The following is a 15000-nucleotide window of genomic DNA, read 5'->3' as shown; positions in this document are numbered from 1 at the left end:
GAGATTATAAGAGGCGTTTCCAAGCTACTCATTTTCTTTTGGTGAAACATTTACTTGAGTGCGAATTTAACAAGATTTGTGATTTGACGAACTGCTAACAAAGTGTCTTTGACGTTGCTGCTACAGATAATAATACCAAAAAAACTATAAACGAAATGAGGAAAGGTAAGTCTTAATTTGACATTTGCTATGATAAACACATGCTCTTCTTCATTGTTCGTTTCTTTCTTGCAAACGGGAAGCAAATTTCTTATCGCCAATTTTATGTCCAATTTTGCCTGTCTTGATTTCATGTTCTTTGAAGAGTTTACCCTTATAAAAGCTAAATGAAAACCCCGTGAATATTACAAATCAAAATAATCTGGGAATTAAACTCGCCTTAAAGCCACAATAAAAGGTAATAATGTAAAAGGCAGTATAAATACATTACTAAAGTCTAAAATCTCCTTTAATAATGTGTAATCCTCTTTTTTACGTTCTCCTACGATTAATTAATTCGTTTAGAGTGATCACCATAAATCAACCTTAATTCTCTACCAGAATCACCTCAAATTGACACTTTTCAGTTTTGTTTCCCCTAAATTAGTAGAAAGCCTTAGGAAGTCATATAAATTAGAGATTTCAGTAGAAAGTTAATAGAGAGAGGACAGCAATACTGTAAACTCAGTGTAATGGATTGAAGCGGCGTCACAATGGCGACGACAGTTAAGACTTTACTTTTGAAGGAACTTCTGAAATGAAATTCTTAAAGACTGAATAAAAAACGGAAAAAAATAAAATTTAGTTTAGATTTTACAACGTAGTCGTGCAACGACAGCAAGCAAATGTTCAAAAATGGGACGAATTGTTGTTTTGCTTATTAGACCTATTTTGTTTTTAACTCCCCTTGCCGTCGCCGTCGTCATTGCTTCAGAAGAATCAGCACCTCGCCGCACGGCACTAAATACTTTCCTGAAACACTGAACAAGTTAAGAGTGATGCCGGTTTGGTACTAAAAAGCAAAAAAGGTACACCAACATCATTTTCATCGAGGCAATTTCAGTTACCAGTTCTTTGTGGCCTACACAAATTCAGTCATACCTCCACTTTTTTCACAGAAAATTGCCCTTTTTGTTTTTATTGTTAAGTAAAGCTCAAGCAGAAGCGGCTGACGTAGTTGCTTAACTCAACAGAAAGACTCTAGCTATAGCATCGTGTCTTTGTAGAAACGCGAATGAATCGATGACTTTTCATGGACTGATTTGCCCCTCAACAGGGACGGGGAATCCGGAGGGAGGCTTCAGTATCCCCACTTTTTCCGAAAAAAAAGGGACTTTCTAAGAGGAGAGTCTGCCTTCTCACTTTAAATCACTAGTCAGCTCTCCCAGGTGGAAAAATGTTCCGCCGACTCTGCAGTCAGGCTGATGAATAAAAAAGAGCTCAGCAAAATGTTGGTCCATAAGCTTTTAATTCGAATGGAGAATAATAAGTTTAGCCACCAAAGTTCAGACAAGATTGATTTGCTGAGTAACTACAATTTCCACAAAACGTCTTGTAGAAAGGGCTACGACTGCAAAGTTAAGTTGCATGTTAGTTCGATGGACAATATCTTACAGACATTTACCTTGGTTGTCAAGGGAAAATGTTTACCTGTTTATGTGGAATTTAAATAAATATATCTATCCTGATTTTAGTTCAATATCGTTAACCTCCAGTCGCCAATTCTCACAGACAGACAACTAACTTATCGAGTCCAAATAAATTAACAGCTGCATCAGCTGACTCAGTCAATGCTGTATATTTACAAGCCACATTTTTTGATATACGATAGTGGTTTTTATCTGTGACTGTTAACGATGTGATTCCCATCAAAGGATAAAAAACCTGGGTTGAGATCTATTTATCAAATATTCTGTTTTTCGGGGGCAATACTGTGTTGCCATGGTTTCCGGTATAAACATAACATAACATAATCTTTATTTAACGTGGGAGAAACACTTAGCTAAAGCTATTTTGCAGGTTTTCCACAAATCAGTATTAAAAAAGAAAGAAAGAAATATGTACATAGAAATGTAGAAATATAAAATATCTAGCATCTAAAATTACAAAATTAGATAACTAAAATTGAATGTTCCTCACTTGTTTGTTAAATTCTAGACCTCCAACTCTTAAACGCAATTCATTTGGAATACTGTTCCATTGTTTTGCGGCGAAATATCTGAAGGAGTTTAATCCATACTTTGTAGTATTTACTTTTGGCAGTGATAGCGTATTATTGCCCCTTAAATCGTACTTGTTGTTTCTCATTTTAACGAGATCCTTAATGCATGTGGGAGCGGTATGCATGCTCTATCGATCGTTAACCCGTACTTCTTAAACCTTTAGCCTAAGAAAACAGCCGATATTTGGCAGACACCACTGGTGACTCTGAGAAACGAGCGAGGAAATTCCATACTGACTTCACTAGCCAGATCTGGGTAGTGCCTCTGATTGGTTGCACCGCGTGGGAAATTTGCTTCAGCCAATCGGAAGCACTACCCAGATCTGGCGCGATTGTTATCTACAGCACTTCCCCGCTAATGCTGCCAGATACTCAGGGCGGCTACCTAAACCAGGGAAACACTCATTAGATTATAATTTCTTTGTACTTTCGTCTTTTTTTTTAACAATTAAGACTGAAGTTCTATTTTTCTGTTGATTGTCTTTTCAGGAAATTTAAGGATGGGATTTTCCTCTTCCAACGAGCTGGTTGACAGACAAAGCGCTACATGCAGAAAAAATGCTTCATTGCAAGCGGATCTAGATTGGAATGATAACCCATTTCGAAACCTCCATCCTAAGATGTACTTAAGACAGAATAAAGTGTCCAGCAAAATTATAAAGGATAGTCACAACGAATTTAAAACAGATATGAAGTCCAGCGCTCTCTTGGGCCGGAATGCAAAGAACAATTTAGATTGCCAAACAAAACTGGAAAAACCAACAAAACAAATTCTTCAGAACGCTGCCAAGAAACATCCGCTTAGCGCCGAGAAAATGTTGGATGGAGATTATTATTTGAAAAATAAGGACGAAGTAACGTATCTAAACCGGAGAAACATTTCAGTATCAAAGAAACGCGCGCCTGATAAAGGAACGCACCCGTTACCCCTTATTGTCACACCCAAGAAGGCGAACAGAGAAAACAAAGAATCATTAAGCAAACTAAGCAAAACTTTGCGCGAAAGTAATACGAACTACTTGCCTCGGATAAGGTATGCAAGTTTTCTTTCCCTTGTCTATGAAGAGGAAAAGAAAATGGAAAGACAATGGGAAGAGAGAGCTCGATACACTGCTAAATCAACATCAACCTGTGGGCCGCAGATGAATGAAAGTTCATTCATCTGTGGAACGGAAGGTGACAATCCCAAAAAGAGTTCAAGTGATTTGAGAGGTTATAAAGGAATAGCACATTCGGACGTCGACGGAAAGGAACGCTTGAATGCAGCTGACTTTGGTAGTCGGAGCTTAACGGACCATCAGTCTTCTTTAAAAACAGTCAATAAATGCAACACTAGCAAGGGAGAGAATACTGATATTAATATGGTTTTAAGGGCTAAACTTCACCGATCAAGTTTTAGTTATCAGTTATAGTAACATTAATAGTAATTTAATAATCGAAATAATAACACTGATACAATAACAAATTAATTAAATAAAAATTCTGCAAAATTAAAGAATATCTCAAAGCTAAGATGATGTACTACTGATTTAAATTTGGAAAACCTTTAGCTCGTGCGGCTGTTGATAAACACTTAGCCTGCGAATACCGGCCTGCATAACAGGTGCTTTATGAGCCAAGCGAGGCGAACGCGGCATTTCGCGAGAAGAGCGACAAGCGCGAGACGAGGGGAGGAGACAGCCGTCTCTCGTCGCTCCTCCAATCTCGTCCCCAGGGCTTTCCCCCCCCCCCCTTTTTTTAAGGGAAAACCCTTGGGGACGAGGTTGCTCGCTCCTCGCCTCCTCCCAGACACTGTGCTAAATCTAACCGGTTCCAGGCTCTCTCATTTAGTTGGCACGAGCGTGCGTGAGAAAAACAATAAGGACTAGGGAGAACTGAAGAAAGCCTCGAAAGGGCCATGCGGAATCCTGTATCCAGCCATTTTACATAAACGTCGCTACAGATTTTGCTTGTGTGTGATAAGCATATCAGGGGATTCTTCTGTAAACCCTTTGTCTTGGACACAAGTACAAAGCTGTAATGAGAATCAAAATGAAAAGACCGATCACAGCAACTGGCCATAACACACATAGCAACACGTCTCTTCTACATTGTCCTCTGCTGTGATTCCTCTCTAAAATTACTTCATCCAGGACTTGAGGGTTGCGGTAGCAAATGGTTGTGACTCCAGCTCCAAGGCTGTACCTCTCCGTCAGGTTTTGTGATGATTCCGCTTCGCAAATGCTTATTTCCTTCTTGAAAGTGCACTAAAAGTAAGGAGTTAAAAGTTAAAGGACTTCGTAGACAGAAGACAGTTCCCTCGGGCTGCCTGCTTGGTTATATAGAACATGTAAAAGGACCCATATCACATACTGATTAGCGCTAGCTGGCCGCAAAGCCCTAGCACTGTCAAAGCCGAGAGAATTCTCTCTTGTCGAAACCCACATTTATAAGCTGATTATTTCCTTTGCTTCAAATGTGAAGCAAAAGAAATAGGGGTTGTCTGAGTGCTAGGTGAGCGCAGGGTAAAAAAAAGAACCTCTTTTGAAAACGTACTGCGCATGTGTAATAGCAATCTGGAGATTAGCCCGGGACCAGGTTCCGCAGTTGGAGAAAAAGGCGAAAAAAACCGGCGAGCGAAGCGAGCCGAACTGTAGTCCTTCTCAGTGTACAGCTAGGCTCGCGTCGCTCGCCGATTTTTTTTTTTTTGTTTGTTTGCTGTTTCACTCCTTTTTTTACCATATTTTTCCCGCGGTGGAGCCTGGTCACAGGACTTTCTCTGGTCGCCCGCAGAAAAAGGGTAGTTTCTTAGTGATCAATAAATGACGTATACGCAATACAAAAGATTGAAAAGACAATGAACGATACCCACACCACAACACTAAAGCGAACCAACAATGGTTTCCGCAACAATAAGAAATGACCCTCAGAAATACTAGACTACCAGTAGTCCCCCATTTTTCCTCAGGGATAGTAGAGCGAGCGAAACGCGAGCGCGCGTGAAAATCACACCACGCGAGAAAAGGCGACACGCGGCGGGGAGAGAGAAAAATGCGTGTCGCCTTTTCTCGCGTGGGGTGATTTTCACGCGCGCTCGCGTTTCGCTCGCTCTACTATCCTTGAGGAAAAATGCCCGGAAAAATGGGGGACTCGTAGTCTACAGAAATACCCGAAAAAAGGATTGTATTAAAATGATGTAATAATTACCTCATCACTCAGGTGTTGCACATCCCTTCGAAGTAAATAACCTTTTTCTTTACCTCCACAACAGCTTTTGTTTGCCACTTTTTCTTTGTCACATTCAAGACACACGTACACTTTCAAGCACAGAACAATTTTTTCGTTCGTTCCACGACTGCATTCGCATGTACCACTTTTGCATGACAAGTTGTTTTCTTTTACTGTACAGTTCTTCTCTTCGAAGTTGTGTGATCTTCTATGTAGCGGTAGCACTCTAGTTACCAACAAAACAACCAAGGAGATACATCCTGTAAGAAAAAGCAAACTACCGCAACAAATTGCAAAGTTTGCGTAGCGAGGATCCATAATGGCAACCAGAAGTGAAGCGTCGTGAGTGCTCTTGGATTTCCAAGATTAGGTATATTTTTATTCAATGATAATGGCCTTGATTACTTTAATGATCTGATACTTCCATCCCACTCTTCTAAAAAAGGTTGGTTTTAATTTGTAGCAATCAATCCACCTAGGTGTCTGGCGTTACACTTTCCTTTGGTGAAAATAACAGGCAGGCCTGACAGGCCTCTATACCACCTCAGTTTCCGTTTAGGGGTCAAAACAAATACAGTAAATGTGCTTCAAAAAACTGAACCATATTTTACCTTATAGATCTCGTGGTAAATGTTATGTATGGCTTAACTTCATTTGATAAATATCATAGCACAAACTCCAGACGTTTTGAATCTTCAACGACCAATCTTAAGAAGATAATCCATGGATTGCACGAGAAAAACAGCTGAAAACATTTATATTAGAGAAACAAGATCATGTGTAAGTCCAAGGGACAAGTGAGTGAGTGTCACGAGTTCAGACCACTTGTCCAGCGCAACTAAATATAGTTGAACGCCGTAAGAATCAGTTGTCCCAGTTTCCGGATTATTCTTGAAAAATGATTTTATTCGCACGAGAATACAAATTCATTTTGATAACAACTGATAGCTTCGCACTTAGCCTCGCAGAGACCTACATGTAAGCCGGGCATGTAAGGCAACTCGGAAATGCATGGCAAATTGGTGTTTCTTGGTTTGATAATTCTTTTATTAACAATTTCATAACGTTCCTAAAAATATCGTTTCCTCGCTCTTGCAAAGAAAAATCATGAGTTACTTACAAAATCTTAACTCAGCGCGATTAAATTTAAGGTTCGAATCGTGATTCGTTCGAATCACATCTCCCAATCAAATTTGATTAAACTAGGGCCTCGTTCAGATAATAAAATTAAACATGTTTAAAAGCTGTTTAGTTACAAGGAATTGTTTTCTTTGTTAAATTAAAGCTGCTTACTGACTTTTCCTGCGAGCAGAGGCCCTTAGCTTCCTTCCCGACTTATCTAAGAAGATCGAAGCAGGGCCTCTGCTGGCAGGGTACTTAATGACTCGGACTTAAAACATGTTGAATCTCACTTGAATCCTGTGCAAGAACCTGTGCTCCAGTTTTCCGTGTCTGTTTTTTATTTTTAAAAACACTGGTTTAATTGAACATGTTTAGTTGACGTGAATAGGGAATGAATATGTATATCCTGATTTATTTTTACTTGTTCAGCGTAATTTACATTTTAACAGATTAAGATATTTATTTTGTTTTATTTTTATTTTTTTTCTACCTTTCGCCTGGGTGTGTAATGTTCGTTATCTGGGGCTTATTTTATTGTACGTCCGGGGGTTAAAGTGTTCGTTGTAGGGTTGAAATTGAAATTCCTTCCAGTCGCTCGTATTTGTTTCGAAATCGCAAAGAAAAGTAACAGCCTGCTATTGCCAAAACAACAACTCCCATCAATATAATGGCTAGTGGCCAGAGAACGTGTCCAAAGACTAAATTATCGTAGGTATCATTGGAGACTTTGGAGCGAACTATCTGACTGGGATCCTTTGGATTGTAATAACACTTCATCATTAATCCGATAGGATTGTCTCTCTGGCTTTGAATATGCTGTGAAAGGTCAGATTTGTCCTTGCATTCTTCTGGTTCATAGGTGCACTGAAATATATGAAAACGAAGCTTCATTAATTATTCCTGTGTTCGATAGTGTGTTTGGATTCCGTTGAAACGTAGGGAGGGTGAGGCAATCGTACACCAAATTTCCCAAAACTGTTTTTTGTTTGGTTCAGTTCTATGGCACAAAAAAACCTCTTTACAATCTTAACAGTGCTTATTGTGTCGGTATTCTATCCGTTACAATGCAATTAGGCAATTAGCCCGTCCACTTTTTTGGATGGTAAAATATAATTTTTTTTTACTTTGGTTACCAAGATCTGTCACTTACCTCACAAACAAGGTTTTGTAATCTGACAATACTGAACACCCACAAACAGAGAACAGAGCAGCTATGAGCATGATGAGCTCTTCATGACAAGCGGAAAGGCAACTTTGGCACCTTCAGTACCCTGGGTGCCACAGACTTTTCTAGCGCGGTTTCCGGTTTCTGTCAAGTCTTTATAGTGGCCAGGTTGGTGACCCGCGCGAAAAGCTTTTTCTCCCGGCTTCGCCGCTCGTGGCTTCTGCCTACGGCCGAAGATGTGTCGGCCTTCGGCCAACACCGAAAGTTCCCTCCGCACGCGAGAAAAACCTCTGGTACCCAGGGTACACCTTAAGAGAATCCCACTTAAAAATGTCCGGGTGACACTCAACCGTTGTGTATGTTAGGTTTAGCTACAAAGCCCGCTGTTCATTTAAATTTTAGTTTAACGTGGGGGCCAGGTTGTCACTTGTTGTTTAATTTTAAGTGCCGATGTAATAATTACAAATTCCTAATACCACTAGCAGTTTTAGATGCATTAATAGCCATTTCAGAAGACTTAAATGTGAAATTTTCCCGGGGGAGCATGCCCCCGGACCTCCCTAGTTTGTTCACGCTTACGCGTTCGCATTAACCACCCCCCCCCCCCCCACCATGAAAATCCGCTCCGCGGGCCCTGCTACTATCCCTGGGGAAAATGAGGGACCGACTCATAGTTTACTCCTCTGGTCGACTCCCTAAAATGCTTTTTAGTTAGTAAACCTCCTGTGTACAGCCGCCTCCCCTTTCCCCGCCCCCACCAAAAAAGTAAACTAAAATAACTAAAAATAAACATGATAAATCGGGGAGACAGAGAGCAAATTTGTTTTAGGACACGGGGTAAGTATACGAGTCCATATCTTGAAAAGTAGGACATGAAATGACGAAGACAAGTTTCATTCATTTTATTCGATTTCTACAGGAGCCTATGAATAGGCTCCTGCTTTCTAATTGTACGTTAAACATTTGGTAATCTGGATCTATTCAGGGTTGGCATACGTTATTTCTTACCTGTTCATCAAGGCTGTGAATGTCTTTTAACAACAAAAGTGGCTGTCTTCTCTCCAGAGAATAGTTTGTTTTCACATCAACATTATCAAGGCCTTTACCACACAAGACAAAAATCCTCAAACACGGATAGCGTGTCAAATTATGTTTGCTGTGCGTGCATTTTACTTTTCTGTCCATATTACTGGAAGCAATCGTGCAATTTATTTCTCTTAAATTTTGCTCTTCGAAAGCGGGAAACACGCTATGAATCACCACGGTGACCAGACATATTGTACCAATGAGAAATAAACCAACACCGAGCAAAGCAGTCAGTTTGAATATTGTGCTGCGCATTTTCACGAATGTTTACAGAGGTCGAAGACTCTTGGTTTAGTGTGTTTGTTGTCAAGAAGGAAAGCATCCGAAAAGAAGAACGTGACTCGGAAATCAAGTTATTTTATACAGCGTCATAGTAAACAAATCAGGCAACGTCAATCAAGTAGTCAAGGGTCCCTCCCGGTCCCTTGAGACAGTGACCTCGGGACTGAGGGGACCATAGAAAGTGTCCGTTTTAACAGGCTGCCCGTATTAAACCAATTTAGAGAAAATTCAAGGGATTTCATCAGTCCATGGACAAAGCAATAATGGTAATAATGAGGTGTCTGTGAAGCGGGGTTTGACTATGAATTGGGTACATCTAGTTTAAAGCATTCCCGATTAAAAATATCTTCAACCAGGATTTAAAGCAAATATTCTAATATCAACGGATATAACTTGCGTCAGGGGCTGCGTCAGGGTCTTTTGTTCAGTGGAGGGACGTGGGCGTGAAGGGGGTGTGTCTTAGGCCGGTCTGTTTGAGGCCGCGATGACTTCGGTCAGTGGAAGTCTATCGACCGGTAGGTACTTCATGTATGGGGACGAGTGATCTCAACAACATGGCTCATGGCTCTCTCGAGGTGAGCTTTTTTTCTTGTTTTAGAGGTTGATTTCGTTATTTAAAGCTACCTTTCTAGAAAAAAATATCTATTTGGCAGTCAAGAACCTTATTATGTCAAGATTTCTAATCAATTATCTCTAAAACATCAAGGGAAAGTTCAAATATACGCTGATGTTCAGTGTAGCGTCTCAGCTTATAAAAACCTTTCTTACAAAGTGAAAGATAATTTGATGATCGTGAACGTGATGCCATGAACACGGGGACTCTTGGCAATTACTTCATTGGAACTAGTTGGGCATACACGTTTGCAAAATGTCGTTGTTTTTCCGTGTCTTGTACACTATAGATCAATTTCAGTTTTTGCCTAGGCTGTGGTTCACACAGGCAGACCACTGGCAACGTGTGATTACAATAAAACTTTGGCTCAACCTCCTTCTCGTCCGATTGTTGAGAGCTTAATGGGGTTAACCGTCAACCATCAAAAAAGTTTATATTCTACCATCAGCTGTCAAAAATGCAATGTAATATTACTGCGCTTTTCAAAAACACAAATTCTGAAGTTCAAAAGCCAGGTGACGTTTGCATTTTTCACTGCTGTCAATCGTTCTAGCAGACCTCTTAGGAAACAGATGTTTAATTTAAAGGGTTCCAAAGGTCATGGTTTGTGATTTTTGATTGGTGGACTTCGATGCCTTTTGTGTGTTTTTTGTGTTTCAGGATTCATTGCTTGTGATCGTTATTATGATTGGTAGCAGCAAAAAATGCAATAATTGTGAAGGCGGCTTTTGGACATGAGAGTTCACGTTTTTTTGAAAAGCGCATTAACCATCAACTTTTCAAGGTATTTCAAATCTCACTATTTCAGCTGATCTTCACAGACTTTTGGCTCCTGAGGAATCTCTTAACTGGAACAACCACGGGCCACGTTCTCAAAAACACTCTCTCTGAACATTAAAAGACCTTACAACTTTCTTATATCTTAAAATATTTCAAAATTTTAATTGTGAAATGCCAAGGCAACCTCCAAAACACAACGGTTAATATTAATTTATACCCCAGAAGTCAGTATTTACTTCATTTCTTGGACTAAATTTTTACTAAATAACCATCAATCATCAAAAGCCCTAAAATTTAGCCGTCAACTGTCAAAATTGGATAAAAATAACCGTCAACCATCAAAGCTACCACCCCATTGAGACCCTCATAGTTATTGTTTATTAATTAGTGATCTTAAAAAAATTGTGTTATCCCTCTACAGGCTGTTGTGTCCACAACATATCATTTCTGGGATTGTATGAAGCAAGAAAGTTAATACTGCAGGCATTGTCAGTAGACACTGCATACAACATTGTGCACAGTATGTGGAGAATTAGTTCAGTGTTCTCACTAAGAAACTTGCAACACACCATAAAAAGAAGCAACCTTAACACTGTAAGACTATACCATGCAGAAAAAGGCTGCTTTGGATATAGACCCTCCTTACAGGTCACTGATAGAGGTAAGTGTACATGTATGCATGTGTATAGATTACAGGACATAATCATAACTATAACAAAATTCTCAAATCTGATTGGCTATCAACTGCCCTGATTTCAGCCTTAAGGTGACTCGACCCAGTTTTTTTTAGGGGGTACCATCCTACTTTGAAGCTCTCTGGTATCCCCACCTTTACTTTTATCGTAAGTCTAACACATAGAATGGATAACATATAGATCAATCTACAATATAACATAAAATTTTGGGCGATCGGAGTAAATGTCACGTGGTTATAATGCCACGCCCCTTTGAGGTCTGAGTAAAAAACCTGCTGTTGCCGGCATTTTTTCGTGAAAATCTCTCGGCTACACATAGTGCGCATTAGTGCCTTGCGCTGAACAGAGTTTCACCAAAATCGCAAAGACCCAATTTGAGAAATTCAGCGGTTTCCAAATTTAGGTCATAATTTATGCGAAAATGATAAGCAAACTTTACACGGATTATATCTAATAAACTATGAGATTAATCTCTGTATTTTGGGCATCCTTATAACAGATGGGTCCTTGCAAGTCAGCAAAACGCTTTAGGGCCTTGTAAATGCGCGCGATTTCGAGCAAAGCAAACATATAGAAATTATAGTTTTCGCTATTTGTTGACGTTTGTCAGCGTTTAAGAGTCAATCTCACGAAAAAAGCATTTTCTTAAAAATTCGTAGTTTTTTTTCCTTCAAACTTTTTCAGGACCACAATTGATTAACTACCTACCCGGACTCTGAATTTCATGGTCATTGAAAAAGTGTGACATTACCTTCTAAAAGCCCAAACTTGAGTAAACATTGGAGATTTTTAGCGTGTTGGCTGAGTTTGTGCTTTGGGAGTTGTCTATTGTTTCTAGTCTGTCATTATACGGCATTCTTGTTCAGCACGCGTGCAATGACCACGCTTGGCTGGCTTCCGAATGCTCACCGAGATATGATAATTTAGTATAAGAAAATAGAAGGGATTCCCGTCACGAGTTGGTTTAATTATTGGCTTGCATTAAACCTATGAAAAAATGATATTTTTTTAATAGTAAGTAGATTTAGTGTGTAGCACTTCTTGATTTTTTTGCAAAGGCACAAGAAGCACGAGAATTGATTAAAAAGTGTGGGTTAAACCTCTATGTGTCACGTGATGGCCTGTCTCACTGTACCAAAATTATCATATTCGGAAGTCAGCCAAGCGCGGTCATTGCACGCGTGCTGAACAAGAATGCTGTATCATGACAGACTAGAAACAATAGACAACTCCCAAAGCACAAACTCAGCTAAAACGCTAAAAATCTTCAATGTTTACTCAAGTTTGGGCTTATAGAAGATAATGTCACACTTTTTCAATGACCATGAAATTCAGAGTCCGGCTAGTTAGTTAATCAATTGTGGTCCTGAAAAAATTTGAAGGAAAAAAAACTACGAATTTTTAAGAAAATGCTTTTTTCGTGACATTGACTCTTAAACGCTGACAAACGTCAACAAATAGCGAAAACTATAATTTCTATATGTTTGCTTTGCTCGAAATCGCGCTCATTTACAAGGCCCTAAAGCGTTTTGCTGACTTGCAAGGACCCATCTATTATAAGGATGCCCAAAATAAAGAGATGAATCTCATAGTTTATGAGATATAATCCGTGTAAAGTTTGCTTATCATTTTCGCATAAATTATGACCTAAATTTGGAAACCGCTGAATTTCTCGAATTGGGTCTTTGCGATTTTGGTGAAACTCTGTTCAGCGCAAGGCACTAATGCGCACTATGTGTAGCAGAGAGATTTTCACGAAAAAATGCCGGCAACAGCAGATTTTCGACTCAGACCTCAAAGGGGTGTGGCATTATAACCACGTGACATTTACTCTGATTGCCCAAAATTTTATGTTATATTGTAGATTAATCTATTTGTTACCCATTCTATGTGTTAGACTTACGATAAAAGTAAAGGTGGGGATACCAGAGAGCTTCAAAGTAGGATGGTACCCCCTAAAAAAAACTGGGTCGAGTCACCTTAATTGGACAGTTTAATAGGACAGTACATGTCATGCCTGAGTAATTGGACAGTACGCGCCGCTTAAATGGCTTTTTTCACTACTAGCAAAAAGAAGATCTTGGAATTTCTTGTGTTTTGATTGAAAAAAAGAGCCTTATATATATATATAAAATTTTGTTAGTGTTATGATTAATTGGTAACAGAACTTCATATCGTCCAATTCGGTCTGTAATCATACTCATGATAAACAAACCGGACTCCCGCTATGCAGTCGTCCAATTTTGTTAATCACTCATATGATTACAGACCGAATTGGACTCCACTCTGTCCTGCTAATTCAAGAATGCAGAAAAATGTACCAGGGTCAAATTTTAAAAAAATCATGGCTTACAGGTAGCCTTGTCCTATTTGTCAAAGGCAAATTATTGTGCAATAAAAATGACATTAAAAGGTCAGCTAAAAACCTGAAAAAAAATGAGATTTAAGTTATGGATGCATGCGCCTTCCTTGAGGTAACAATGCTTTTGTATAATATATAACTTATAGGTAGTGAAGAAGCCCTACAAAATAGAATAAAAAATGCTGATATTTTAAGACTGGTGACTGCTTATAGAGAACATGGATACAAAAATGCTGATATAGACCCATTAAACACACTAAAAAGGTGAGTTTTTTGGCTTAATGTTGTAAACTGGTTAATTTGCCCGCAAACAATTTTTTTTTAACCTGAAATATTGAGGTTATTAATTTTGGCACTATTTTCGACATATAGGGATTCTAAAGAGCTTTCTTTGGAACGATTTGGTTTGGATAATGTTGATGTTAACAAGACTTTCAAATTATCAGGTACATGTACTGGCATAAGGGAATTTTATTGTAATATCTTATACTCTACCCCTTTCAAGGGCCTCCAATGATTTTTCTCAAATTTGCCAGCAGCTAATCCATCAGCGTGCCAATATGTTAATTGTGCCACTAGACTTCAAGTTTTGCAACCTGAAACATGTTATCTTATACGGCTGACAATTATTGTTACATATGTACATGTATAGTCACTTTGAAAATTAAATTAGCATTAATTAAAAGTAAGTATATTTTTGAGATAAACATTGTTACTTATTTATTAACTAGTAAGTAGTTAGTAGAATTACTTGTAACTTTAATCTTGAGACTGAGAAAGGCCCAAAAGTATACATGACTGTAACAATGTTCTACTTTCTAATACAACCATTCTCCTTCAATGCTTTTCCTGTACCTTATAACTTTCTCACTGGCCATTCCTGCAACAATTCTGGTACAGTTACATGTATGTCAGACAATTTTCATGTGTCCACCCTGCTCAGACACGTTTTCATTGCAATGGATGAAGACACATGAAAATTGTCGCCCAAATGGTTTGCTTCTACAGACGTTGGGGCTGACACCCCCAATGTTTATTTTGAGAATCATGATTCTTGATCCCACTTGCTTTGACTATAAGTTCTTTGCTTGCCTTAATTCTTGATTTCTCGTGTAGGTTTGTTAAACTGTAATGGACTGGAAGAAGCCTCTCTCACAGAAATTCTTCCACACTTAGAAAGAGCCTACTGTGGACAGTTGTCAGTTGAGATACAGCACATTGTGGTATGGAAAAAAAACACTGTCAATCATCAAATTAAAATGCATTTTACAGAGTGACATGTTAGTGGCAGATTAAAACTCAGCTACATCCTTGTTGGACACTAAACCCATGTGAAAGGTTCCCTTTTAGTACACGATGAGAGGTGAAGCCTTTTGACAGATTCTCAGTACTTGTGGCTAGAGGCTTTCCACTCTCTTAAGGGAAATGGTTACGGTTTACCATGGTGTCCGGCATCTCTATTGAGTTAACATAACTCCTTATTGGAAG

General features: G+C 39.0%; 4 protein-coding genes across 4 annotated transcripts in view; 2 read left to right on the top strand and 2 right to left on the bottom strand.

Moving 5' to 3' along the window:
* Positions 1-3758, top strand: part of LOC140942679 (uncharacterized) — a 4068-nt gene extending 310 nt beyond the window's left edge. Inside the window, exons 1-2 of the mRNA XM_073391632.1 lie at positions 1-165; positions 2690-3758. The exon at positions 1-165 is cut by the window's left edge and continues 310 nt beyond it. Of these exons, the coding sequence (XP_073247733.1) occupies positions 156-165; positions 2690-3612 (933 nt within the window). The 5' untranslated portion in view covers positions 1-155 and the 3' untranslated portion in view covers positions 3613-3758. The remainder of the gene's footprint in view (positions 166-2689) is intronic.
* A 159-nt stretch (positions 3759-3917) lies between these two features.
* On the bottom strand, positions 3918-5936 carry LOC140942680 (uncharacterized). Its single transcript, XM_073391633.1, has 2 exons — positions 5387-5936; positions 3918-4446 (listed from the first exon to the last, which is right to left on the bottom strand). Exons 1-2 carry the CDS (start codon positions 5723-5725, stop codon positions 4168-4170), a joined length of 618 nt encoding a protein of 205 aa, XP_073247734.1. The 5' UTR covers positions 5726-5936; the 3' UTR covers positions 3918-4167.
* A 1075-nt stretch (positions 5937-7011) lies between these two features.
* LOC140943446 (uncharacterized) lies at positions 7012-9254 on the bottom strand. Its single transcript, XM_073392535.1, has 2 exons — positions 8703-9254; positions 7012-7393 (listed from the first exon to the last, which is right to left on the bottom strand). The coding sequence occupies exons 1-2, from the start codon at positions 9033-9035 to the stop codon at positions 7079-7081; spliced, it is 648 nt and encodes a 215-aa protein (XP_073248636.1). The 5' UTR covers positions 9036-9254; the 3' UTR covers positions 7012-7078.
* A 374-nt stretch (positions 9255-9628) lies between these two features.
* Positions 9629-15000, top strand: part of LOC140943338 (2-oxoadipate dehydrogenase complex component E1-like) — a 26452-nt gene continuing 21080 nt past the window's right edge. The window contains exons 1-5 of the mRNA XM_073392420.1: positions 9629-9637; positions 10877-11116; positions 13659-13776; positions 13885-13958; positions 14629-14735. Coding sequence (XP_073248521.1) covers positions 10978-11116; positions 13659-13776; positions 13885-13958; positions 14629-14735 — 438 coding nt within the window. The 5' untranslated portion in view covers positions 9629-9637; positions 10877-10977. The remainder of the gene's footprint in view (positions 9638-10876; positions 11117-13658; positions 13777-13884; positions 13959-14628; positions 14736-15000) is intronic.

This window comes from Porites lutea, chromosome 7 (assembly GCF_958299795.1).
Source record: "Porites lutea chromosome 7, jaPorLute2.1, whole genome shotgun sequence".
Lineage (NCBI taxonomy): Eukaryota > Metazoa > Cnidaria > Anthozoa > Scleractinia > Poritidae > Porites > Porites lutea.
The sequence above is the reverse complement of the archived record's forward strand: the minus strand, read 5'-3'. Positions and strand labels throughout refer to the sequence as shown.